Genomic DNA, 25,241 nt, shown 5'->3' on the forward strand with positions numbered 1-25,241 from the left:
GTTTAGTAGTTAGGAGGCCAGGGCCATCTCTCAGGAGAATAACTCATTCTTTTGCAAATATTCCTTGAGCACTTACTGCAGTGGGCTCTGGGCGCAGCAGCAGCAGCGGCGGCGGCGGCGGGCCAGGCCTTGTTCTTGGGGCTGTGATGGGCCATCAGGGAGCATGGAGGGTAGCAGTGGGCTCAGGACAGATATGGCTGCCAGGATGGAGTCCCAGAGGCGGAGACAGACAAGATGGAGGGGAAGGAAGCTGCCCAGTCTGGCCTGGCGTCAGATCGAAGTTGGTGCCACTGAGCTGGGCAATAGCACCTTGTTCTTCCATCTGTTCTCCAGGGACATCTGACCTCCAGGCAAGGGAAGTGGCTTGACCAGGCCTCTGGAAATCCAGCCTCCCACATAGCCTCTGCGGGGGTGCTCAGACATCCCCACTCCTCACCTGGCAGGCTTTGTCCTCTGCTCTCCATCTTAGGACAGTGAAGTCTCAGTGTCTGCCACTGCCTTCCACCTGGGAACCTGGCAGAGAAGGGAGGAGCTGCTGAGGTTTGAGGTCAGAGGTGGGGAGCCTGGGTTGTGCCCTTGATTGTTTGGGGCTGTGGGACTTTTGATAGAGGAAGTGAGTGAGGAAATTGGCCGTGGTTGCCTCTTGCACAGATTCCTATATTCACCTCATGTTGAAGTGGAAGGTAGTTGGGAAGTTACCGCAGCTATGGGGGGGGGGGGGCACTGAGCTGCGGCATCACCCAGCAAGTCAGGGCAGGCTGAGTCTCCCTTCCTTTCCTGATCTTCCCCGACTTCACCTTTGAATGACCATAATATTTGTGTTTTTAAGTAAAAAAGAAAACTGATAGGGAAATGTCAATGCTGCATTTTCAAGGTGTCTTTTTATAGTAAAGGTGGGAAAAAATGCTCAGGCAGTTTTAAACTGGCATGTGGGGGTGGGTGCTCGTTGTCAAGAAGGCGGTTTCTGAACCAATTTAGGGGTTGAAACACTGGGTGGAGGTGGAGGGAGACAGAGCTTCCAAGATGGGCTTTGCAGTTGGGACTGGATGGGGCTGGCAGTGAGCTCCCTGTGGCCAAGGGTACAAGCAGAGACACTTGGCAGGACTTAGGAGAAAGGGTTCCCATGGGGTTGGCTAGGATGACCTCCTAAACGAGAGAGAGACAGGGCTTGGGCCAGCACACTGTTAACGTCCCTGCCTGGGAATGTCATCTCTCTGTATTCCCAGGTAGGTGAAGGTAAAAAGCTGACATTGAGTTCTGTTCTCTGGCCTGTATGCTGTGTGACCTGGGGTAAATTATTTACCTTCTGGGTCTCCTGCTTCCTCGTTATGAAACTGGCCAGTGTCTTCCTCTGAGGAAGGATGTGGGCGGATTAAAATCTCACATGCACTGCCCAGGAAATGTTAGGTAGAGGTATTAGTATCAGGAGGGGAAAAGACACATCAGAGAAAAGTATGTTCAATGAATGGAACAGCCAGCGAGGCAGGGAGTGCTCAGAGGACGGAGGATGCGTTAGGGGATCAAATCAGGCCCTGAAAGTGGACAGAGGTAGGCGAGACAGAGGGGTGAGGTGAGGGTGTGTCTAGTGCCTTGCAGGCCCCCTGGGCTCAGAGACAGGAGGACAGAGCTGAGATGGGAAGAGTGGGGCAGACATTGAGCTTCTGCTGGGCCTGAGGGGTGTGCAGAGGGTAGGGGCTCTCTTGGAGCTCTGAGTTCTGAGCGGGGACACTGTGCTGGCCCTTCACAAATAGTATTACCAACAGCCCCCGTCCCACTGCCCTCTTGAGGCAGGAAGTGCTGTTATCCCCAGCTTACACGTGGGGAAACTGAGGCCCAGTGTCACACAGCTGATTAGCAGGAGTAGGGATCTGCAAACTGGCTGTCTGACTGCAGAGTCTATGCTGGGTGATGCTGGTGTTAACTGGGAGCTCTCTGCTCAGGTTCGGCACTTACCCCTCACTCCCATGGAGGTTTGGGTGGAGCCTTTTTTTTTTTTTTTTTTACAGAGGCAGAGATAGACAGGGACAGACAGACAGGAACGGAGAGAGATGAGAAGCATCAATCATCAGTTTCTCGTTGCGACTTCTTAGTTGTTCATTGATTGCTTTCTCACATGTGCCTTGACCACGGTCCAGACTGAGTAACCCCCTGCTGGAGCCAGGGACCTTGGGTCCAAGCTGGTGAGGTCTTTGCTCAAGCCAGATGAACCCGCGCTCAAGCTGGCAACCTCAGGGTCCAGAACCTGGGTCCTTCCGCATCCCAGTCTGGCGCTTTATCCACTGCGCCACCACCTGGTCAGGCTGGGTAGAGCCTTTTGTATATATAAAACCCCCTTCTGTGATAGCACTTCCAGGCAGGCCGCGATTGAGCTGAAACTGACGGCTGCAGTGACTGAGATTCAGTGTGGGGTGCAGCCAGCTGGGGCATCTGCAGAAGCTGGGCCATAACTCTGGGTCTGTGACTGACGGGGCCTCCTATGGAAGTGGGAGAGGCAGGGGAGCACCTGGTTGTATTCATCTCTAAAAATGGGATTATCTGGACTCTGGAAGGAGTGAGGTCCTGGCTTTTTGAGTTTGCAAATGAGGGATATGGTTAATTTGAATGATGACTTGACACATGCCTTCAACATTGAACCCAGCCTCACCGAGTGCAGACCATGCTGGGGACTGGGGCTGGGCAGGATTCTTTCTCCCCCCCAGGGCAGCACCTCATTGCCTGTCATTTGCTAGGAAGGGGGATGGAGGATCTACCATGGCCCTGGCCATGCCCACAATTAGAACCTGCCACACCCAAGCGGGCCCAGAGTAGAGTGTGAGTGCTGGACCCTGGTGCCAACTCCCTGGATTCAAATCTTGGCTCAGCACCTAACTTACTGTAGCCTCGGGCATCACTAACCTTCTCTGGGCCTCCATTTCCCCATCTGTAAAGAGGGCTCAGCATAGGGAAGAACAGGGCAGCCTGGCATTCGGTGGAGGCCATCTGTGAGTTGGTGTCAGCCCCTGCAGAAGCACCTTCTATAAGAGTTCATTTGTGCCTGCCCACAGCTGCTGGTTTTCATGGAGATTAAGGAAATAGGCCTGTCCCGAGCCCTGGTTGCTGCAGGAAGAAAGACATGGTTTACGGAAAGAGCATGAGGGTTTGAGCCCCTGGGAATGAGCCCCTTCCCCTTTCTGGGCCTCAGTTTCCTGATCTGAGTTGGGCCATGGGGTGGCAAGGAAGTCCTCACTCTGCCACCAGAACTGCTCCCATCCACATCATTATTATTTCTATTGTTTCCTGGGAACTTACTCTGTGTTGGGCACTTTGTTAAGTACTTTACATAGAGTATCTTTTGATACAACCCCCCACCCTGAAGCTGAATGAAGTGAGTGTTATTCCCAATCTACAAAAAGAAGACACAGGGGCCCAGGAAGACCAAGTGACTTGCCTGGGGTCACACAGTGAGTAGAGGCAGAGCCGGTGTCCGGCTGCAGAGCCTGTGTATATCACCTTGACTCCCTGGTTCCTCTGGAAACACTGCCCAGGGTGGTGTGCGCCAAAGGGGCCTTGTGGTCACAGTGAGAAGGGGTGAATGGGTCCATTTAAAAGGTGGAGAAACTGAAACCCAGGGAAGTTCTGCCCCTGCTGGAGCTGCTGTGGGGAGTGATGAGAGCTGTCTGTCCAGTGGGGCCTGTGGAACTGCCCAGCCCAGTACCCAGCACGGTCCCAAGCTGGGGTCAGGTCCCCCAGGTGTGGGGCTGCAGCTGTCTCCACCTCTGCCCACCGGGCCCAACATGTCCTGGGCCACCTCTCCTGCCCTGACTGTCCTCCGGGTGGAGGGCACTCTGAAGTGTGGCAGTATGAGGGGCTGGCTCAGCTTTGTTACATGGCAGCCCCCCAAAAGGGATGAAGCAGACTCTGTCCCTGCCTTCCAGGGACCGCCCAGATGGTCAGGGAGGAGATCATGACAGAAGACATACTGTAGCCAGAGTTGCATGCTGACTAGCCTCATCTGAGGAAGTCAGGGAAGGCTTCTTGGAAGAAGGTGACGTTGGAGCAGGCCTTTGGAAGATGGGGTGGGAAAAGGCATTCCAAGCAGAGGACACAGCAGGGACAGAGGCCCAGAGATGTGGTAGAACGTGGCTTAATTAGCAGGCAGAGATGAAGCTGAGAGTCTGTGGGGTCTATGGTGTAGGCCAAGGATTTGGACACTGTCCTGTGGGCTGCAGAGAGCCAGCAAGGCTTTGGGGGAAGGGTGAGACAGTTAATCTGTTTCTAGAAGGGACCCATGGGTGCTGGCCCCTAATTAGTCCTGCCAGATGCTGGTAGAAGCAGGAAGCTCTCTCTCTCAGAGCCCTCACAGCGGCTGGACCAGGTGACTCCCTAGGGCCTCTCCAGCTCTGAGAATGGTGTGGTGATTGCCATGGAAACCAGCAGGTCCACACATAGGGACAGGCCCAGAAAGTCTCCTGGCGCCAGCCATGTGGATTTGGATCCTAACTACTACCCCCAGAGTGAGGCTGTTTTCTTCCTTTCAAAGCCCATGTTTGGCCCAGGGCAAACCCTACAGGCCACCAGGACATGCCTTACACCTCCCATTCTGCTGCCCATACTCACTGCCACCTGTATCTTCCCATCTCGGGCCAGCAGGGCTCGCCCCACCCAGTCCAGCATCCTTCACCCTGAAATGCCATAAATCACGTGCTGGAGGAGGGAGGAAGCTCTAAGCTCCATTATAAGGCTCAGCGAGGCCCCAGTGGGGTGTTAATCATGTAGCACTTTCTGCTCTGATCGGTAAATAATGGGGGGGCAGTGGGCAGAGGCCTCGGAGTGGAGGCCGGGCCCTGGAAAGGAGCTAACCAGTGTCAGCGTCCACCGCCTCCCCCTATGCTCCTCTCAAGATGCACCCACTGTCTGTGTTTGAGGCGACTGAGCCCCCAGGAGGTGGCCAGCACCTTGATGCGCCTCAGTTTCCTTCCCCAGATTGCAACCCAGGGCACTTCAGCTCCGCGTGGTCACACTCCCAGGAGCTGTTGGCAACGCAGGACAGAGTAGCAGATGAGAGGCTGTGGTGAAGGGCAAGGGCTCTAGAACCTGCCTGCCTAGGACTGAGGGTCCCATCTGGACACAACGGCTGTGTGACCTTGGGCTAGTCACTTCTGCTGTCTGTGCCCCAGTTACCTTAGCTATAAAGTAACATCAACTGTCTAAGGTGTGGTGAGGGTTAAATGAGGTTGTACAGGCAGAGATCTCTGCACAAAGTAAATGGTAGCTGATTATTATTGTTATGTTGTTGATACTATTATATTGTTATTATGAAGCTGTCACTTCCCAACTTAGGGTTGGTCTTGAACTGGGATCTGGGCAGCTAGAGAGAGGGACTCACGTGTGCCCTCGATGTCCTCAACACAGAAGACCCGACCCAGAAATGTTTGCTGGGGGCCGCAAGCCCGCCCTATCCTCTGAGCTGTGCCCACAGGCAGTTTTACAGTGACTCTGGGACCAAGGCCAGCACCCCAGGGGAGGAGGGTGTGAGTTTCAGTCTCCAGGGCCCCTCAGCCCCAGGAGGGGAGAGACAGCTGCAGCTCTCAGCCTCTCCTGGCCTGCATCCCCTTCAGGGAAGAAGCTGGAACAGAAACTGTTCCGGGTAGGGAGGGGCCAGAGCCACAGTGCTCTACCACCCTGCCCCCCATTCGAGCTGGTGGGAGGGAGTGACTTTTCACTGGGGCCAGGGAAGTCACTGGCTGCCCATCCCATACTGCGCTCCTCTGGGACCCAGGGGGGCGGGCTGGAAATGGGGCCAGGCTGGGCTGGAATGAGAAACAGCTTTGAGAAGGGGGAGGTGGGTGCCTGGGGGGCCACGTCCAGCTAACAAAACAATGGCTGCTTGAGTCAGCGGCTGTGGCCATAGTTCCCAGGCAGGCCCTGAGCCAAGCAGGCCTCAGCCTAGCTCCCTATATCGGGGCAGCCCTGCTGATCCAGCCTCAGATGCTTGACTTTGGGAAGTGGCATAGTGGCTCCTCCTGGGAGCTCCCCCACGCTTAGGTCCCCACTTTACAGATGAGGAGACTGAGGCTCAGAAAGGACGGGGCACCCCATTGTGTTAAAAGCCATGAAATCTGGCACATTAGGAGCTTTAGCTTCTGTCTGTATGGAGACACAAGAGTGTGTACGCCACCGCGCCCTCATCCCAGTATGGCCAGGCCTCTGACCTCAGCATGGAGGCTGCCCCTCCAGACTGTGTCCAGCCTGTTGGCAGGGCCTGGAGGGTTAGTTGTGGGTGGGTGGACATTTCGTGTTCAGAGCAGCCTGGTCAGCTGGTTCACACAGCTCTTCCAGATGGTGCCCAGCTCCAGGGAAGGGGGTCAGGGAAACCGAGGTAGGACTCTCAAAAACTGGAAGAGTCTGCCTGAACTGCTGTGTCCTTGCCATTTGCCAGTTCATCCTTCCTGATTCAGGCAGCCTAGGGCAAGATGGGGAATTATTGCGCTGTGTGTCCTGAGAAAGCCTCTGTCCCTCTCGGTGCCTTGGTTTCCCTAAGACGTTGCTTTTCCTCTCCAGCTCAGGCCCAGGCCTCCTGTTGTTCCCTGGCCTGCTGGCCATCCTCTCCAACCCTGACCCCTCCAGGAAGTGAGCGTCTTGGTCACCCACAGGGAGGTGCTGCTATTTCCTCTCTGGGCAGCAGGCAGCTTCCTCCTTGGCACGGGGGCCGTTGCCAGAGGCCCCCTAGAGTGGAGTCCATCCTGACTCCTCCCAGGGCCAGCAAATAGTAGGCCCTTGGCTCTCTCCATGCCTCAGTTTGCCCTCAGTGCTGATGTCAGCTCAGTGGACCCATAGCCCATAGCAGCAGTGTTCAGAGAAGCCCTGCAGAATGAAGTAGGAGGGTGGAGTTTGGGTTTGGGAGTCATAAGTGTGGCTTCAGATTCTGACCTGACCATGTGCCCTTGGGTGACCTTGAGAATACTTCCCCCTTTAACCTCGGAGCTTCTGAAATGTGGGGAGGAGTTACTCAGTTGGGCTTTGCAGACCTTTGTAGGCCCTTTTGTCCAGGCCTGGCTTTTGAAGCCTCTGGCAGACTGTACCTGTCAGATCCCCATTACACTGTGGTCCCTGCTAGCTCCCTCTCCTTTAGTCCTTGTCTCTGGGGCATCTCCCAGCCCCTCAGCAGTCCAAGAGGAGGGAGAAGGAATTGACTGAGACAGGGCGTTGAGATCTGGGCCAGCCAGATCCAGTAGGGCCCGGGAGCAAAGTTTGGGTTTATGTTGAGGGTACTGGGGATCCATTGACGGCTGTTGAGCTGTGGAGGGGTTACAAGCTGCTTTGCAGTTTTTTTTGTGTGTGTGTTTTTTAATAGAAACTTTTATTTTGGAATAATTTTAGATTTACAGGAAAGCTACAAAGATAGTTCCTGCATGCCCTCCCCTTGGTTGTCCCCATTGCCAAGGCCATCCATAACCATGGGGCATTTGTCTAACAAGTATTTTTCAATCTTCCAGAAATTTCATGCTGGTCCACGAAAGAGTTAACCCCCCTGATGTTGTATGAAGATTATAAGCCCAGTAATCGTAGTTGAATTTGCTTATGCTCAGGGTGATTTCTGCCTTAGCGGTCCCTGAAATATTTCTATTTTCATTGGTCCCCAAGTGTAAAAAGGGTGAAAACCACTGCATAGGTCCATTACGCTCAACTAAACTCCAGATTTTACTCCATGAATGTCCCTTTACCTTTCCAGTATCCCCTTTGCATTTAATGGTTCGTAGTTTTAAAGATTCCCTTTAGCTACTGTGGAGGGTGAATGGGAAGGTGCCCACCAAGTCCCCAGCCCAGGAGTGATGAGCAGTGAGCCATCTTTGTCAGCCACTTAATACCCAAAAGTGTGCTTCCCACTTCTGGCAGGGAAACCTCACTTGCCCAAGATTACAGTTCAATAACAATCAAAACTCGAGGCAGGAAGGTACACAGAGCCCCAACAGCCGGTGCTGTCTATATGTGAGATGGACCGCTAGGTCTTGCAGTCTGCCACGGTGTCCATTGGTGCCTCATCCTTCTCGGAGAGCTACCTGCGGTGGGACTGAGGTTTGGTGGGGTCTGCAGGCAGGATGTGGGAGGCCTGAGAAGCCAGGCTCTTGAAGCTCTTGCTCCAACTGGCTTCCTGGGGAGAGAAAGTCAACACAATTACAGTTGGTAGTGAAATCAATATGTCAGACTTTTAATGGGAGAGTGGGCAGAGCTGAGCTTTGGCCCCAGGAGGCAGCGAGCAGGAGGGGGCAGGGGGCATCCTGCTCTCAGAAAAGAATGGAGACCAGAGACTTGCTCATCACATTTTAGAGAGGGGTAAGCTGAAGTTCTTAGAGGAACTGAAACTAGCATCCAGGTATTGTCTGGGCCTGAACACCTGCTCCTGGTGGTACGCATGCTGAGCAGGCAGACAGTTGACCCCTAGTTTTCCCTTAGTTCTCCAGCACTCAGCATGGCAGTGTTATTCTCAGTCTCTCTGGTTGGAAAGGAATGAGCTGAGTACAGTTGTCCACACTTTAGTCAAAATTAGTTTTCTTTCTTCAGTAAACGCTCACCTCAGAGCTCAGTCCCTGCCCTGGAGAGACTCATGCGTATGCTGCCATGAGAAACGAAGGTGGTGACCGGCACAGGGCCCTCACAGAGGAAGGGAGATTTTTTTTGAGCCACACTTTGAAGGCTGGCTAAAAACTTACTGCATGGGCATACCTGGTAAAGGGAACAGCATGGTTAAGGCAAGGGGTCTGGGGGGCCAGGGGGAAGTATGAGTGGCTCAGAGGTGTGGGGAAGGCACTGGCTGCTAAGGAAGTAACATTATGAAGGTTAGGAGCCCTGGCAGGAAAATGTGGCCACATTTGAGGAACTGCAGAGATTGGTGTGGTTGGAGCAGAGGGTGGGGCAGAGGAAAGGAGAGGTGGCGGCTTGACCGTTTGGCAGGAGCGGGATCACAAAAGGCCTAAATGCCAGGCGTGATCCTGAGGACAGCAGAGAGCCAGGGGACAGTCTTAGTGGGGGAAGACAGGACTAACCAGTTTCGCTGTAGGGAAAGTGACCCTGTGGACGGAAGGGAGCTGCTGGGACAGCCCAGCTCTCCCTACTCCCAGGGGACTGACTTTCTGAGAGACCTGGGCTGAGTGAAACCTGAAGGAAGGCCGGTGCTAATGGAGGAATTTCAAGCAGTGTCATTTGGTCAGGGTGATATTTTGAGCCTGTGGAGCTGACTGCCTCAGGAGACCAAGTTCGGCTGAGGCCACACTAGGGCTGGCTGCCTGGTCCCCAAGCCTGCTGTCCCTATTTTTCAGTCCTGCAGCCCCCTCCCCCAGCAGGGAGGCATTTCCCGCCCAGCCTTGTGATTCCCCCGCGGTCGCGGTCGGTCGGGAGTCAGCTTCCCCCTCAGAGCACAGATCATTCCAAGCAGCTGATGGGTTACTTCTCCTTTAAAAAAAAAATTTTTTTTTAAATTTTATTTTTAGGATGAGAAAAAAAGTTGGAAGAAAGGCTTTTTAGAAAATTCCTTCAGCGCAGAATTAATGGCTTGTGAACGTCAGGACAGGCAGGCGAGAGCCGACTTCCCAGCCTGTTCCCCTCACCCTCTCTGCTGCTTGGCCCACAAAGCACCCGGGGCTGGGTGCCCGTCAGGCTTTTCCCAGGACCCCCATCCCGGCTGGGTGCTGCCCCCCCCCCATTGCAGGGCCCAGGGCAGAGAACCCGAAAGGTGACATCAGGACCTCTCAGAGCTCAGGGAGTAAAGTCATGTCCTCTGGGCAAAGGTTGACAGTTTTAATTTTAAAACAACTTATTGTTTAAGGATAGGAGTAATCCATATTCAGTGAAGAAAAGTTATATAACCCCTAAGGAAGCGTGTCCCTCACAGCCAAAGCTGGGGCCTGAGGGCAGACAGAGCCCGGCTCACTCCCCTCTGCAGCTGCAGAATTGCTGAGGGGTGGCCTGGGCCTGGGAGAGGCAGCTGGGGCGAGGGTGCAGTGCCCACTCTCCAGGGCTGCCCTCAGCTCGGGCACACACACAGGGTGAAATGGGGCAGGGCAGGTCTGCCGCTAAAGGACAAGAGGGAGCAAATTGCAGTCGACCCTTGATCAACATGGGTTTGAACCACCTGGGCTTACTTATATGCAAATTCTTAAAAATATACAGTTGATTCTCTGTGTCCTCAGGTTTCACAGCCATGGATTCAACCAGCCATGGTTTGCAGTTGGGAGTCTGTAGATGTGGAGGGCAGACTGCATATGCCATTTTATATAAGGGACTGGAGCATCCTTGGGTTTTGGTATCTTCAGGGGGTCCTGGAACCAATCTCCCTCTGACGCTTAGGACTGGGGAGTCAAAAATTGTACATGGATTTTCAGCTGCACAGGGTGTCGGTGCCCCTAATCCCTGTGTTGTTCCAGGGTCGACTGTATATGACAATATGGGGAATGGCACTTCAGGCAGAGGGAACAGCAAGGGCAAAGAGCTGAGTCAGGACCCAGCTTGGGATGTTTGAGAAATCAAGCCACTGTGGCTGGAGTGGAGGAGTGAGGGGAGGAGGGTGTGGGATCAGCTTGAAGATCCCGGTGGCCTGGTGGGAGGACTCAGGATTCATGGTTGAGTCTGTGTGTCACGATTGGTGGGTTTTAAACTGGGGAGACCTGCTTTGCATTTTAAAGGGCTCACTTGGCAGCTGTGTTCAGGGGGAAATGTGGGGGACAAGGGTAACCCCAGAGAAGAGGGGGTATGGGAGAGCCTCCTAGGTGAGAGGAGAGCCACCTCAGGGTGGTCAGAGACAGGTGCAGAAGCTTTTGAGGTAGTCATGATTTGCCCCAGATTCCACAGTGTAGTAATAATTTTAGTGACAATTGTATCAGAAACAGAATAGTATCAGCTAGTCCTCTGGAGCATTGAGCGTAGGCCATACCCTGTATGAGTGCTTTCCAATGAATTATCTCATCCCAGCCCCCTTGAGTGAGATGCTATAGATGCACCCATTTTATAACTAAGTATACTAAGACTCAGAGAAGTGACTTACTTGCTCACTTCACCTCCAGCCATCCCATGGATGACTACCCTACTCATGGGTTCTTGCTCAGGGCACCCCCAGCCCCACCCCACCTCTAGGATTGGGGCTCGACCAGTTAGGGTTGTGTTGGGAAATGGCCCCCTCCTGGAAGCCCATCAGGCTACAGCTATGTTTATTTGCTCAAGGATAGAAGGACCTAATATTTATTGTTTTCTTTTGAAAACTAGCTGAGCTTTTGTGCAAACACCACACAGGCACATAGTCAATGGTTTAGATGTGCAAATAGCACAGATAAGAAAGGGGGGGAAAGCCTCACTAAAGCTGCACCTGAAAGCCACTTTCAGTGCTATATTCTGGTGACCTTCTAGGTCCCTGTTCAGAGCCTTGATGTCCACATCCTGGCATCTGGGGGCCGGTGTGGTCTTAAGTCTGCTGCCAGCTTCAGTCCTAGAGGCATGGCATTGCAGATGGTGGTCTCGAGCAGGCCCCTTCCCCTCTGAGCCTCATTTCCCCATCTGTGACATGGTCATAGGGCTTCCAGGATTCAGGAAAGTTGATGGCCATGCCAGGTCCAGTCTCTGTTCCTGGTAAACCTGGCCTATTATTATGTTTACTGCCATGACTTTTACTTTGTTATTTACGTATCTGTTTTACCAAAATGGCCCCATGATGTATGATGTCCTGTGACTTTTCTCAGCCAGATGTGTTTCTGTTGTAATCGGTACAGACTTGGGGTGGCCCTAGGGGTGGAGTGGCTTTTCTGGTTGATGTGCCGAAATTTATGTAGTTGATGTGCCCAGTCCTGTCAGATGGGAAGTGTGTCCCCATCTGCTCTTCTGAACTATGCTGTGTCTCATCCTTGTAGATTTGCACAATTATCTTTTCAAAGTTGCTTCCTGGAGGTCTGTTTTGTATTTTTGGCAAAACTTTGAAAGGACCACAAGACCTGGAGAATGGTGGGAAAGGTGGGAGCACGCGCAGGGAATGGCCAGGGACTGGGATCACCAGCCACAGCCGTCATGCTCCTGTGAGGTGGGGCTAATTTTCTACCTAAGGTAGCATTGGGCTGATATGAATGGTGGGACTGTGCGTTTGCACACACCTGGCCTCGCTTTGTCCATCTGTAATGTGGGTAGATGAGGGGATGTGTGCTTGAGGGGAGCGAAGGGCCTCAGTTTGGAGAGGACTCAACCTGGAGTCTGATGAGCTGCTGGGAATTTAGGGGTGGTACTGGGGTCAGAGCTGGGGTCAGAGCTGGAGGCCGGGGTGGAGGGAATCCCATGGTTGCTGTGGAGACATAGCTGAGGCAGGATGGATGCCCCTTAGATGTCAGCAGGTAAGTGTGGGTCTCACGTTCTGCCAGTCTGTGACCGGAAAGGAGGAGCAGTTCCAAGGACGTGAGGCTGTGTAGACCTCACCGTGTCCCAACCTCCCTGGCCCCTGCATACCTGACCTTGTCCCCTTGCCAGCCCTTCTTACCCTCCGTCCATAACTCCTCCTGTACGGTTCCTGCGTGCCTGAAACGTCATCTTGGGGCAATTTTTTGACTAAAGCCAAGGTCAGAAATCAGCTGGGGTTGGGGATGGGACCCTGCTTGTGTTTGGCTCTTAGCCCAGAGCTGGGTCTCTAAAGCAGAAGCACGACTTTAAGGCTCTGATGCTGAGCGCTGAGACACGCACAGTGCAGGTGGGGAGCTGGAGAAGGTTCCAGGGCCAAGGTCAGTGTTCTCTTTCTCTTCCAGCTGCAGCCGGAGCAGTTGGACTGTGGAGCGGCCCACCTACAGCACCCGCTATCCATCCTGCAGCCCCTGAAGGCCATGCCCGTGTTCCGAGCCCCGGGCCTCTCCTCTGTGGCCGTGGCCAGTATCAGCAACTACACGGTGGTCTTCCTGGGCACAGTCAGTGGGCGTCTGCTCAAGGTAGGGCTGGGGGAAGAGGCTCGGGGTGGGGAGTGGGGAGGCTGAGGTCCAACATTAGCCTTCATTTTCTCTGATTTGTCTACCCTAGCACTTTACAGTTTACAGAGCATTTTCACATCTGTTTCTTCCCTTCCTGCTTATGACAGCAGGGGCCCTGGCATACAGAGGGAACCAGTTGCTGCTGGTCGGCCCTTCTTTCTGGGGCTCTGGGATTGGGGCTTTGAGGAAGATGGAGCTGAGTTCAGTTCTCCAGGCTCTGCCACTGTCAGGCTGTCTGACCCTGTGTGACATACTTTCTCTTTGCGGGCCTCAGTTTCCCTGTCTTGAAGGACTATAAGCCCTGCCTCTTGAGACTGTTGTGTGACTTTGACAGGGCGAAGGCCACAACCTGGCACGTGGGCGCTCTCATCCCATTTTCTTCTTGTGAAGCTGCAGTTATTAGGTATCCACTGTCTTCCCAGCCTCACAAGGCACATCATGGGCATTATCTCATTTAATTTTGACACCTGTGCAAGCAAGTCAAAGTCATGATTCCGCCTGACCTGTGGTGGCGCAGTGGATAAAGCGTCGACCTGGAAATGCTGAGGTCGCCGGTTCGAAACCCTGGGCTTGCCTGGTCAAGGCACATATGGGAGTTGATGCTTCCAGCTCCTCCCCACCTTCTCTCCTCTCTCTCCCTCTCTCTCCTCTCTAAAATGAATAAATTTAAAAAAATTAAAAAAAAAAAAAAAAAAAAAAGAAACGAGAAAATCATGATTCCCATTTCACAGATGGGGCAGTGAAGTGCTGAGAAGGAAAACAGTTGCCCCAAAGTCACACAGCAAGAGGGGGGGTTGAATTCAGATTCTGCTAACCCAGAGCAGATACTACTCCTCAACCCAGCCTCTTCACCTGCCATCCTGTCCTGTGCAGACTCTATCTCCTGCTAGCTGAGGACTTAGATCATAATACCCAGCCCAGGTGGCCAGGAAACATTTGAAGGAGCAGAAATGAATTGAATGTCCGCTGGATGCATGGAGGTGGGGCTGGGGACAGCATACTGAACCTGGGCCAAGCTGCCTGGGACAGACTCTACCAAGAGGCCACCTGGGACTGGGGGTGTCTCAGGGCCTAGGACAGAGCCTGTGATCCTGGGGAGAGAGTGATTTCAGTTTGGTATCTGGAGGGCATGTAGGCAGCATTTCTGGAGGAGACATTGCGAGAACAGAGCTGGGCTTCATTTGCACATGAGTAGGATGGGGAGAGATATTCCAGGAGGGGGCACACCTGGGGCAAAGGCCTAGAAGTTTCCCTGTCTTGTGCAATGGGTTGAGTAGGTGGAGATGAGGCTGGCAGAGTAAGTTGGGGTCAGATCATCAGGGCCTTGAATAGCGCAAGTTTATTACATAATCAGGAAGGAACCACTAAAGGTTTGAAAGCCCACAGAGGAGGGCTGGGCAGTAGGAAGTCCCAGGAAGGCATTGGCCACTGGTTCCAGCACAGGGCCTTTGTGGTCCTTGACAAGGCAGCATGCTGGGAATATGTGAGGCCAGTCGAAAAAGGGCAGTTTAGTTTGATGGGACCCTGAAGGACCTAGGGAGGACCCTAGCCAGGGAAGCTTCCAGGCCGCAGCTAGTCCTGTTTGTCCTCCTGCCTGGATATTGGACCCCATGCCCTAATCCTAGCCTTCGACTCTGGAACCAGACAGCCTGAAGCTTATATTGTGACCTTGAGACATCTTTATTTTATGACTCTTGCCAAGTCCCTTGGCCTCTCTGGGCCTTAGTGTCGTCACCTGTGAAATGGGTGTAATGGGGGAGGAATGAGCAGTGTGAGCCCATTAGCACCTTGCATGCATCTTCTCATTCAGTACTCCCACAGTCCTGCAGGGTGAGTACTGCCATTAGTCCCTTTAGCTCAGGAAACTAAGGCTCAGGAAACATTTGAAGGAGTAGAAATGAATTGAGTGTCCACTGGATGCATGGAGGTGGGGCTGGGGACAGCATACTGAACCTGGGCCAAGCTGCCTGGGACAGACTCTACCAAGAGGCCACCTGGCACTGGGGGTGTCTCAGGGCCTAGGACAGAGCCTGTGATCCTGGGGAGAGAGTGATTTCAGTTTGGTTTCTGGAGGGCATGTAGGCAGCTTTCCTGGAGGCTCAGAGGGAGGAGTACCTTGGGGACAACTTGTCCATTTGTACAGCTTGTAAATGTCAAAGTCAGAATTCAAACCCAAGTTCCTGCTCTTAGGCATGATGCCAGACAGCCTCCCAGAGAATGTTTATAAACTGTAAAGCCCGTGTGACATCTCAGGGGGGATGTGCTGGGGAGGGGCAGAGAGGGAGTTCCTAGTAGGGGCACAGCAGAGGCAAAAGCACAGAGGCTGGACCATTGCCCTTCCATGTCTATGATTTCCCACCAGTCCTGGAAGGGCCCTAGAGGATGGGGAGGTGGAGCCCTCAAGCCTGGGTCAGGTCCCCTCCGCTGGGTGGCAGCTCCCTTGTGTTTGGCCTCCTCTGCCGTGGGCACCTTCTCAGCACACCATCACCCTGCCCCCCCCCCAGATCAACCTGAATGAGAGCATGCAGGTGGTCAGCAGGCGGCTAGTGACAGTGGCCTATGGAGAGCCTGTGCACCACGTCATGCAGTTCGATCCAGCAGACCCCGGTTACCTTTATCTGATGACCTCCCACCAGGTAAGGCCAGTGCCCCGGCCTGACAAGGTCCCAGGATGAGCTGAGCTATCTTGCTTGCCCGGCCGTTGTACATGTTCCTCCCACCAAGAGCACCCTCCTTCCCCCCCTCCTTTGCCTGCTCACCCTTCACCTCCCAGTGCAGACATCACCTCTGCAGGGAAGCCTTGTTCCCATATTTTGCTTGTTACAATGTTGAACCTCAGTTCCCCAGCCTTTCGTGGCCCTCACCAGGCTGAGTCCCTAGGAAGGGGCTGGCTGCCCCACTGAGTGGGCCCCTGCTCTGCCTCCAGATGGTTAGGGTGAGAGTTGCTGCGTGTGCCGTGCACACCACCTGCAGGGACTGCGTGGGCGCGGCTGATGCCTACTGCGGCTGGTGTGCCCTGGAGACACGGTAAGGCCCAGGGCAGGGGCCGGGCCTGGCCCGGGCCCCGAGAGGCTACAGCAGGGGAGAAGCTCACCTGAGTCCTGATGGTGTCCTTCTACTCTAGGTGCACCCTGCAGCAGGACTGCGCCAACTCCAGCCAGCAGCATTTCTGGACCAGCGCCAGCGAGGGCCCCGGCCGCTGTCCCACCATGACAGTCCTGCCTGCTGAGATTGACGTGCACCAGGAGTACCCAGTGAGTTTGGGGGGGGAGGGCAGAACCCTCTTTGAGGGGACATAGGGTAGGGAGCTGCTCTTCACCTGGCACCCCAGCCCTGAGAGGTGGGGACTCCTGCCCATAGTGCCCCAGGGACCTGGAGACAAACAATGATGCAGGGAGGATGACTGGGCTTTCCTGAGCACGGACCAAGTGCCAGAACGCTCTGTATGTATGATGTTCACCTCTGTTAGACCTCACACAACTCTATAAAGTGGATGCTCTTAACATCCCCATTTTATAGATGAGGAAACTGAGGCACAGAGAGGTAAAGTGACTAGCTCAAGATTGTACAGCCAGGGAGTAGCAGAGCTGGGATTCGAACTCAGATGGGCAGGCTCCAGAGTCCCAAGAAGAAGGGGCAAGTTGTAGGATGGGAGGAGAATGAGTCCCTCACTTTCACCTTTTTGCCTTTTCCTGGCCCCAGAACAAGGGAGGTATGGAGGGACCACCCAGTGCCAGGCTGCTATTTCTTGTTCTCAGAAACAGATGAATCTGTAGCACAGGGTCAAGTGTCTCTCCCTTTGCCTGTGCCCAGAAGGGCCTAGAGCTTCTTCAGCCCCCTCCCTACCCATAGCAGGCAGCGTTGGGGCAGGCGTGCTTCCAGACCCTGGCAAAGGGCTGGGAAGAGAGACAGACGGGCCTGAAGCCCACCCAGCCCTGCGCTCAGAGACTGCTCTGAGGCAGAGTGTCCTCATTTGTCACCTGTGGGTGGTTCTGCTGGGGCCTGGGGCCCCTCTGCAACGCCCTCCGTTATTACATGTCACATAGTTCTTCACATGCCTTGCCTTGTCAAGCAGACCAGGCATAGGTTCATCCATTTATTCTTTGTTTGTTTGTTAAGATTTTGTTTATTGATTTTAAAGAGAGGCGAGAGAGAGAGAGAGAAAGAGAAAGGCAGTGGGGGGAGGAGCAGGAAGCATTAACTCATAGTTGTTTCTTGTACATGCCTTGACCCGGCAAGTCCTGGGTTTTGAACTAGTGACCTCAGCATTCCAGGTCAACACTTTATCCACTGTGCCATCACAGGTCAGGCCATCCATTTATTCATTTAGGATATTACTGAGCACCTACTATGTGCCAAGAGCAGTTCTAGACAGACAAATCCCTGGCCCTTGAGGGGCTGACATGTTCATGAGAGAGAATAAGCAGGATAAAATATCAAGGTGATGATAAGTGCTATAGAGAAAACGAAAGCAGAACAGAGGGAAGGGTGGAGCTGGAGTCAGGGGGTGCTGACATTTTAGACCAGGTCAGGATGGGGGATTCACGGCAAAGGTGACATTTGAGCAGAGATATGACACAGGTGAGCCAAGCTGAGTATATGGGAAGAGTATTCTGGGCAGATGGAACTGCCAGTGCAAAGGCCCTGAGGTGAGAACAAGATTGGCAGATTAGAGAATTAGGGGGTAGGGTCAGAGAAGTCATGGGCCAGATCATGCAGGGCCTCCTTGGCTACTATAAAATCTGTTTCATTTTGCAGATGTGGAAACTGAAGCCTGTGGGGGCAGGGCCACATATAGGCTGTAACCTAGAGTCCTAGCCACCCTCTGCCATCACCACCAGTTTTCCCAGGGTTACTAGGCTGGGGGTGGGGCTGTGAGGGGAGGACCTGACCTCAGCTAAGTCCCTCGCCTCCAGGGCATGATCCTTCAGATCTCTGGCAGCCTGCCCAGCCTCAGTGGCATGGAGATGGCCTGTGACTATGGGAACAATATTCGTACTGTGGCCCGAGTACCGGGCCCTGCCTTTGGCCATCAGATCGCCTACTGCAATCTCTTACCCAAGGACCAGTTCCCACCCTTCCCATCCCACCAAGGTATGTTCTGTATTCACTGGGATGTGGGGACAGCCATTTGGGGGCCCTCGGATGCTCAGCCCCGAAGGGGTGTAATGATGGATCTCAGGCATGGGGGTCCTGGTATCACAGCCTCTGATGTCAGTGGAGACCCCCTGCCTCCTTGTTCTTCCCTCCCTGGCTCTCCTAATCACTCCAGACCATGTGACGGTGGAGATGTCTGTGAGGGTCAAAAGGCGGAATATCGTCAGTGCCAATTTCATCATCTACGACTGCAGTCGCATTGGACAAGTGTACCCCCACACAGCGTGAGTGGGTTGGGGGCTAACTTCCGGTGATGGGAGGAGGTTTTGCTCTTGTGGAGACCTTTGGAAGAAAAATGATAGTGCCCTAGAGGTAGGATTCTCAGTAGTTCACTTGCCAACTCACTTATTCAGGCAACAAACTCTTATCACCCAAGTGCCTGGCCTCTGTGAGTACCTAGGTGGGTAGGGGTAGAGAGAAGTGCCTTTTTTATACTTAATTTAGTCTCCTGAAGATCCTGCTTGCCTACTTCCTCCTTGCATATCTCTTGCAGCGGAAAACTCACTACCCTATGCAGTGCACAACCCTTTCTGGCAGCTCTGATGATGAGAAAGACCTTCTTCCCTTGTGCTGGGATCTGCCTTCTGAGTTGCATTTGGAGGGGATAAGGGCAAAGTGAGAGCTGAGTATCTGAGGGGCCCCCTTGTCTTCCAGCTGCACCAGCTGCCTGTCAGCACAGTGGCCCTGTTTCTGGTGCACCCAGCAGCACGCCTGTGTCTCCAACCAGTCTCGGTGTGAGGCCTCACCAAATCCCACGGTAAGCCAGGCCTGGGGATGCTCTCAGCCTCCACTGTTTCATTACCTTTTTTGTCATTTAACAGGTTGAGAACATTTCCACATCATTAAATGTTCTTCTTTGGCACCAGATTTCACAGCTGTGCTTGTCACATAGCATGTTTAGCCAATCCCCTGTGTTTGGACAGGCTGGTCACTTTGCATCTCTTTTTCACGTGCCTATCTGACCAGGGCCCTGTGTGCATCCTTGATTATTCCCTGCAGACCGACTCTTAGAAATGGCACTTTGGGGTGAAAGTATGGCCGTATTTTTTACCCTTTATCTCAGCTGCCTTCCAGAAATCCTGAGCCAGTTTGTACTCCCATCCCTAGTAGGGGGTCCCTTTCCACACATCGTGCCAGTACTGGCTAGGTTTTCAATCCACCTTCAACATTTTCAGCAACCCTAAGGGGTCAGGGAATACCTGACTTGGACCTTAAATCCAAACCCCTCTTTCTAAGCCCATGTTCTCCCCGTTTTTCCAAATGAGGAGCTGAGCTGAGCTGAAAGGCTCCTGCCTTGATCTCCCCATTGGCACTGGGGACCTGGGTCCAGAGGGCACACTGCTTCAGGAACCACATGCTCCCAGTTCTTTGCTCATGCTGGTCCCCTTGGGCTTCGCAGGCTGATTCTGCACTGGCCGTGGGCCAGGCCCTCCCCGGTGCTGTGGAATGGCTGGACTTAATCGCCCCGGGCCGGGTGTGGTAGGAACGTGGGGAGCAGGAGAAAAGTACAGATGGAAATGGCACATACCTTGCTGCCAGTTGTTTCTAGCATATGTTCATTTGCAGGGTGGCTTCTCACCTTTGCTCAAAGAGCCTGGAAGACCATCCCAAGCCTTGTGCCAGAGATGACTAAACAGGATTCCTGAGACTTTGGCTTGGGTGGTGATGTCAGCCAAGATGGAATGGCTGAGGCCCTGGCCGGTTGGCTCAGCGGTAGAGCGTCAGCCTAGCGTGCGGAGGACCCGGGTTCGATTCCCTGCCAGGGCACACAGGAGAAGCACCCATTTGCTTCTCCACCCCTCCGCCGCGCTTTCCTCTCTGTCTCTCTCTTCCCCTCCCGCAGCCAAGGCTCCATTGGAGCAAAGATGGCCCGGGTGCTGGGGATGGCTCTGTGGCCTCTGCCCCAGGCGCTAGAGTAGCTCTGGTCGCAAAATGGCGACGCCCAGGATGGGCAGAGCATCGCCCCCTGGTGGGCAGAGCTTCACCCCTGGTGGGCGTGCCGGGTGGATCCCGGTCGGGCGCATGCGGGAGTCTGACTGTCTCTCCCTGTTTCCAGCTTCAGAAAAATGAAAAAAAAAAAAAAAAAAGATGGAATGGCTGGAGTGGGGGTGAGGGTCCCAGGGTCCTAAGACCATAGCTCATCTCCCATCAGACCTGACTGCTGGGCCCTGTCTTGTACCAGGGCTGCAAGGGTGAGGTCCTGAGTTTCTGCCTGCAGCTCATCTCTCTAGGAAAGGGATGTTTTTACTCATTTCCTAGCTGGCACAACTGAGGAAGTCCGTATGACCCAGGGGCCCTGGCTCCTCACAGAAGGAGGTCACTGGGGCCCCACTCTTAACATGCATCCAGGAAGCAGCCCAGCCTCTCAGCACTGGGGGCTCAGAGGACCTTGCCAGGAATCCATGAAGCCTTGTCTGCCCACAGCCGGTACCATGCCATGGCCCACACCTAGAATCTTTCAGTCTCAATCCCTCTTGCCTGAGCCTCAGAAGAGCTCTGAGGAAGGGGAATCCAGCAGGAGCAATGCTTACCTCAGAGCAGTGAGGTGGTAACGTGGGTTTCCAGCACGGGGAGAGGGCAGTGGAAGCTGCGTGGCTAAACCAAAGGGAGGCCCCGAGCTCTTGCACTGGGTGCTGGGATATCCAGCCTGGGCCAGCCAGGACTCCTGCTCTTGTTTGGGGTTCACGTCTTCAGCCCCCAGCCAGGGCTGTGTGCATAGTAGGGACTCAGTACATGTCAGCAGGAAGTACTTGAGCTGGCAGCCTGCCTCCTGCACTGTAACCTAGAGGGGTGGGGGGACGACAGGGACTCAGCCTCAACACAGTTAAGTCAGCATTTATTAAAAACCTGTTGTATCCTGAGTCTATACTAGGCACTGGGAAAGAATTCAGTTGGACATAGTTCTGCCCTCCCAATCATGAGCCAAGACCTGAGTTCTGAGTTGTGGCTGTGTGGTTCTGGGCAAGCCACCAAACCTCTGTGTCTCTTCTCCCATCTGTAAAATGGGGGCTATTTCAAAGGCTGGGGTGGGGCTCTGAAGTTATACCTGTAAGACACTGACTTCATACTTGGTATATAGTAGGTGCTCACTAAAAGGCTAGATGGGATGGGAGAACTTCATTGGGGAGGGAACCTTTGTGCTAGGTTCTGACATGCATAGGAGCTCACCAGTCTGGAGCTATTTCTTTGGCTGTGGCTCTGTGGGCCAGGAGTTGGGGTGTGAGCACTGAGAGGGCCTGTCATAGAAGACTATGGTAATCAAGCAGAAAAGGCACCCCCTCCCCAGACCTGCGGGAAGCTCTGAATTTGCCATTTAACTGAGTGCCAGTTAGCTGTAGAGGTGCCATACCTCCGGTTGGGGGTAGGCAGCAGGGTCTGAACATCTTCTTGGATCCCTCAAGGACTGGGAGGAGGCGATGGTCTTGGGCAAGGCCGGGTGGTGTCCCTGGGAAAGCGGGTGCTAAGGCCTGAGTCTTGGGTCATTTCCCTGTTTTCTTGTGGACCTCAGAGAAAGGATGTGGGGGTGTAGCTTTTCTAAGGAGGAGAGTGAGGAAGGTGGCCATGTCCTCTATTTTCAGTTGTCTGAGGCATGGTGTGACCTCCCTGAGGGTGGCTTCCCCAAGGAGGTGTGACTTTTGGCCTTAGATGCAAAGAGGGTGTGGCAGATGGGAGGGCAAGCTCCCTCGATGGGAGGCCTGGATGGACACGTGTCAACTTCATTAGGAGCCAGTGGAGTGGTTTGGGAGGAATATGGGGGCTGATTAGGGGGATTAAAGGGTAAAGAAAGGGAGGGAGGGAAACACGTCAGTTTGGTTTAGGGTGCCTGCCGCAGTCAGTGCTCCCCTTGATTGGGATAGCAGTTCTCTGCCCTTGGGCTTGACAGAGAACATGGAGAGCCTGTGAGCCACGACGTGGAGCAGGTGAGGCCTCTGAACCAGCACATGCTGGACCTGCCTTGGGTCTGTGGCTCCCTGCACTGCTGCCCCGCGTCTGTCCCCACTCCTGGTCTCCTGAGCCTGCAGGCCATGCCCAGGCCTCATGCCTGCAAAGGGAGAGCCACTGGCTTCTTTCTGAGGCATTGATGGCTTGGCTGGGTTTGGGACAAGGAGGCCTCCACCCTTCAGTTGCAAGTAGGAAGGCCCAGTTCAAACTGACCTTGGCCCCAACAGAATTCCTTGGCTCATGTTAGTGAAAAGTCTGGGGTGGGGGATGGCATTACTTCTAGACAAAACTGGGTCCAGGGATTCCAACACTGGTCAAGGTCCTTCCCACTCCTCTGGGAGGCTCCATGCTCAGGCAGGCCCTCCCTCCTGGGGGCAAGACGGGCTCAGCCCCTTCAGGCTGCTCCTGCTCTGCCGGCAGCCCTGGGAGTCGAGAACTGTGGTTCTGGAGAAGTCCTATAGCTGAGTCTCACTTGCTGAACTGGGACTGCACATACTCTCCAAACCAGCTGCTGAGGCCAGAGCAGTCTGGGCACCCCTGGGGCTCGGGTGTAGGGTCAGTCTTCCCAAACCAGAGGCCTGGCGTTAGGGGAGGTCCCCCACAGGCCAAGCCAGAGTGGGAGGCAGATGGTAGGGGTGGAGGCCAGCAGTAGACACAGCAGCTGCCCCGTGGAGGCTCAGCTGCCCCTGGGAGGCAGTGGAGGAGGGCAGAGCTGTGCCAGCACTCTCACCCTTGGTTCTGCTCAGTAAAATGGGTACAAACATCAAGTAGCCAAAGGATGTAAGGGTCAAGAGGAGTCAGAGGGCCCTCCGAGTCGGCCCCACGTCATTCCTTCTGGGTGGAGTCTCTGACCCTCACTCCCAGGCCCCCCAACCCCCATCAGCCACCTACCCCCTGGGTAGGGAGGAGCTGGTGGGACAGAGCTGCTGGGTCTCCAGCCAGCTGCAAAGCAGAACTGGCAGCAGCCATGGAACTTGATTGAAAACATGTGGATTTTATTCCCTGAAATTCCATGGGGTTTATACATGAGACAGCACAGGACAGTGGCGCAGAGAGGGACAGCGACTCGTGTGTGCTCACATAGGGGGCTGGACACCAGCGCCTACCTCCCAGTCCTGCAGTGTGGTCAGCTCAGGAGGCCTCGCATGGGTCTGGCTGGGTCACTTCTTCAGCCAAGGCCCCTGTGCTCCGCATCAGACACTGCTCCCAAGGAAACCCACCCGCCTGGGCAGCGTTTCTGGCCTGGTAGTCAGCGCAAGGTCTGGGCAGCTAGAGGCCTCTTGTGCTGCACAGTCCGTCCTGGGCAAACCATTCTGCTTCTCTGTGGCTCAATTTCCTGTCAATATAATTGGTGTAATGATAGCACCTAATTCATAGGGTTGCTTGGAAGGAGGATTTGGTGAATGAATACAGTTCCAAGTGCTAAGAACCGTCCAGGTGTACAGCGAGGGCTGTGCGAGCAGTGGCTGCCGCTGTCATTAGCATGATCATTAGTTGTTGTTTTTGGCATTGGTGTCCCCTCGAGGTCTGGTTTGACACTGGATCCCTGAGGTTCTCCTCAAGGAGCTCCCTGTCTGACTAGTAACAAGGGGAGAAGACCTCAGGAAGGCCTCCACATACCATCCTTAGATGCCTTTGATGCTGTTGGGTGACCTCAAGGCGACAAATGGATCATCGTGTTTCCAAACCCTTCCATGGACAAACTTGGGCAGGAGGAGAGCAGAGCAGGAAGCCCCTGGACTGAAGAGTGGCCGGCTCCTCAGTGTGGCTGTGGTTGCTCCCAGGTCCCCAGTGCCCCCCTCTCAGGGTCCCCGCAGGTCAGGCTCTTGGGAGTGTGAGGAGGCAGGACATGGCCCACCAGGAGCACAGGGCAGGATGGGGGCTCCAAACTTCCTAGCTCAGAGAGGCCATTAAGGTGGAACGGCGAGTACAGTCCTACCCCCTGGTCTCTGCCCCTCGCCACGGGTCTGTTTCTGGCCTGAGTCAGGCAGATGGGAGTTCAGAGATCAGCTCTGCCCTCTGACCTCAGGCAGCCCCCATCTCTCTGAACCTCAGGTTCTTGCCTATCCTTCTAACCTGTCTCCCTCCTTCCCTTTTTTGAAGTAGCCTCAGTGACTCTACCTCCACTATGGGAATGATGATGCCCAGGCCCTCCCCAGGATTCTGGGAGCTGCGCCTCTGCCTAGGGCTGTGACTTGAACCCCTGGAAGCAGGAAGGTCTGTCCATTGGAGCCTGGTAGCACCAGGGCCCTCACAGCTCATTTCTCTGGGGGTTCTTTTCTTTGAATCATTAAGGTATATCACCTGGAAACTGGCATCCCAGAGCTTAGTGGGGTCTTGGAGACTGGCACAGCCCCCCATTTTACAGACAGGAAAGGTGGAGCCCAGAGACAAAGAGGGGGCCAGTCCTCAGCCTCAGCTTCCTAGCCTCCTCTCAGAGGCATGGGAGGGATCCAGTTCCACCTCTGAGCAGGTTATTTCCTCTCTGTGCCTCAGTTTTCTCATCTGTAAAATGGGGCCAGTAAACCATCCTGCCCATGGAGTTGCTCTGGGGATCAAGTGAGATGCTCTATGGGACTTTCTGGCACTTGCCCTCAGTGCTGCTAGATCTTGTGGTTTTGTTCTTTTATTTATTTATTTATTTATTTATTTTTATTCATTTTAGAGAGGAGAGGGAGAGACAGGCAGAGAGAGAGAGAGAGAGAGAGAGGAGAGACAGAGAGAAGGAGGGAGGAGCTAGAAGCTCCCATATGTGCCTTGACCAGGCAAGCCCAGGGTTTCGAACCGGCGACCTCAGCATTTCCAGGTCGACGCTTTATCCACTGCGCCATGTGGTTTTGTTCTTAATGTTTTCTCACAACATGGCTGACTGGCACCTCCCTGGGGAGGCAGGACTTAATGAGCAGGCTGGGGCAGCCATGAAGCCTGTCTCTAAAATGCCCCCCACTACCCCCACCTCCTTATGTTTTGACTGCAGAGCCCTCAGGACTGCCCTCAGATCCTGCCTTCACCCCTGGCACCCATGCCCACGGGCAGCTCCCAGACCATCCCAGTGCGTCTGACTAACGCCGCCTTCTTCCAGGTGAGTGGAGACCAGGCCCGGTGGGGTGGGGCGGAGGTCTGGAAGAGCCAGGTCCCAGGCGGGGCCCAGTGCTGCCGGCCCACCTGCGCATTTTG

At 54.3% G+C, this 25,241-nt stretch overlaps 1 protein-coding gene across 1 annotated transcript in view; it reads left to right on the forward strand.

The window, feature by feature from the left end:
- The window catches only part of PLXND1 (plexin D1), a 52,616-nt gene that overhangs the window by 4,114 nt on the left and 23,261 nt on the right, over positions 1–25,241 (forward strand). The window contains exons 2-9 of the mRNA XM_066244528.1: positions 12,750–12,926; positions 15,470–15,601; positions 15,892–15,992; positions 16,090–16,219; positions 17,882–18,059; positions 18,238–18,346; positions 18,777–18,879; positions 25,042–25,146. Coding sequence (XP_066100625.1) covers positions 12,750–12,926; positions 15,470–15,601; positions 15,892–15,992; positions 16,090–16,219; positions 17,882–18,059; positions 18,238–18,346; positions 18,777–18,879; positions 25,042–25,146 — 1,035 coding nt within the window. The remainder of the gene's footprint in view (positions 1–12,749; positions 12,927–15,469; positions 15,602–15,891; positions 15,993–16,089; positions 16,220–17,881; positions 18,060–18,237; positions 18,347–18,776; positions 18,880–25,041; positions 25,147–25,241) is intronic.

Source organism: Saccopteryx bilineata, chromosome 10 (genome assembly GCF_036850765.1).
Source record: "Saccopteryx bilineata isolate mSacBil1 chromosome 10, mSacBil1_pri_phased_curated, whole genome shotgun sequence".
Lineage (NCBI taxonomy): Eukaryota > Metazoa > Chordata > Mammalia > Chiroptera > Emballonuridae > Saccopteryx > Saccopteryx bilineata.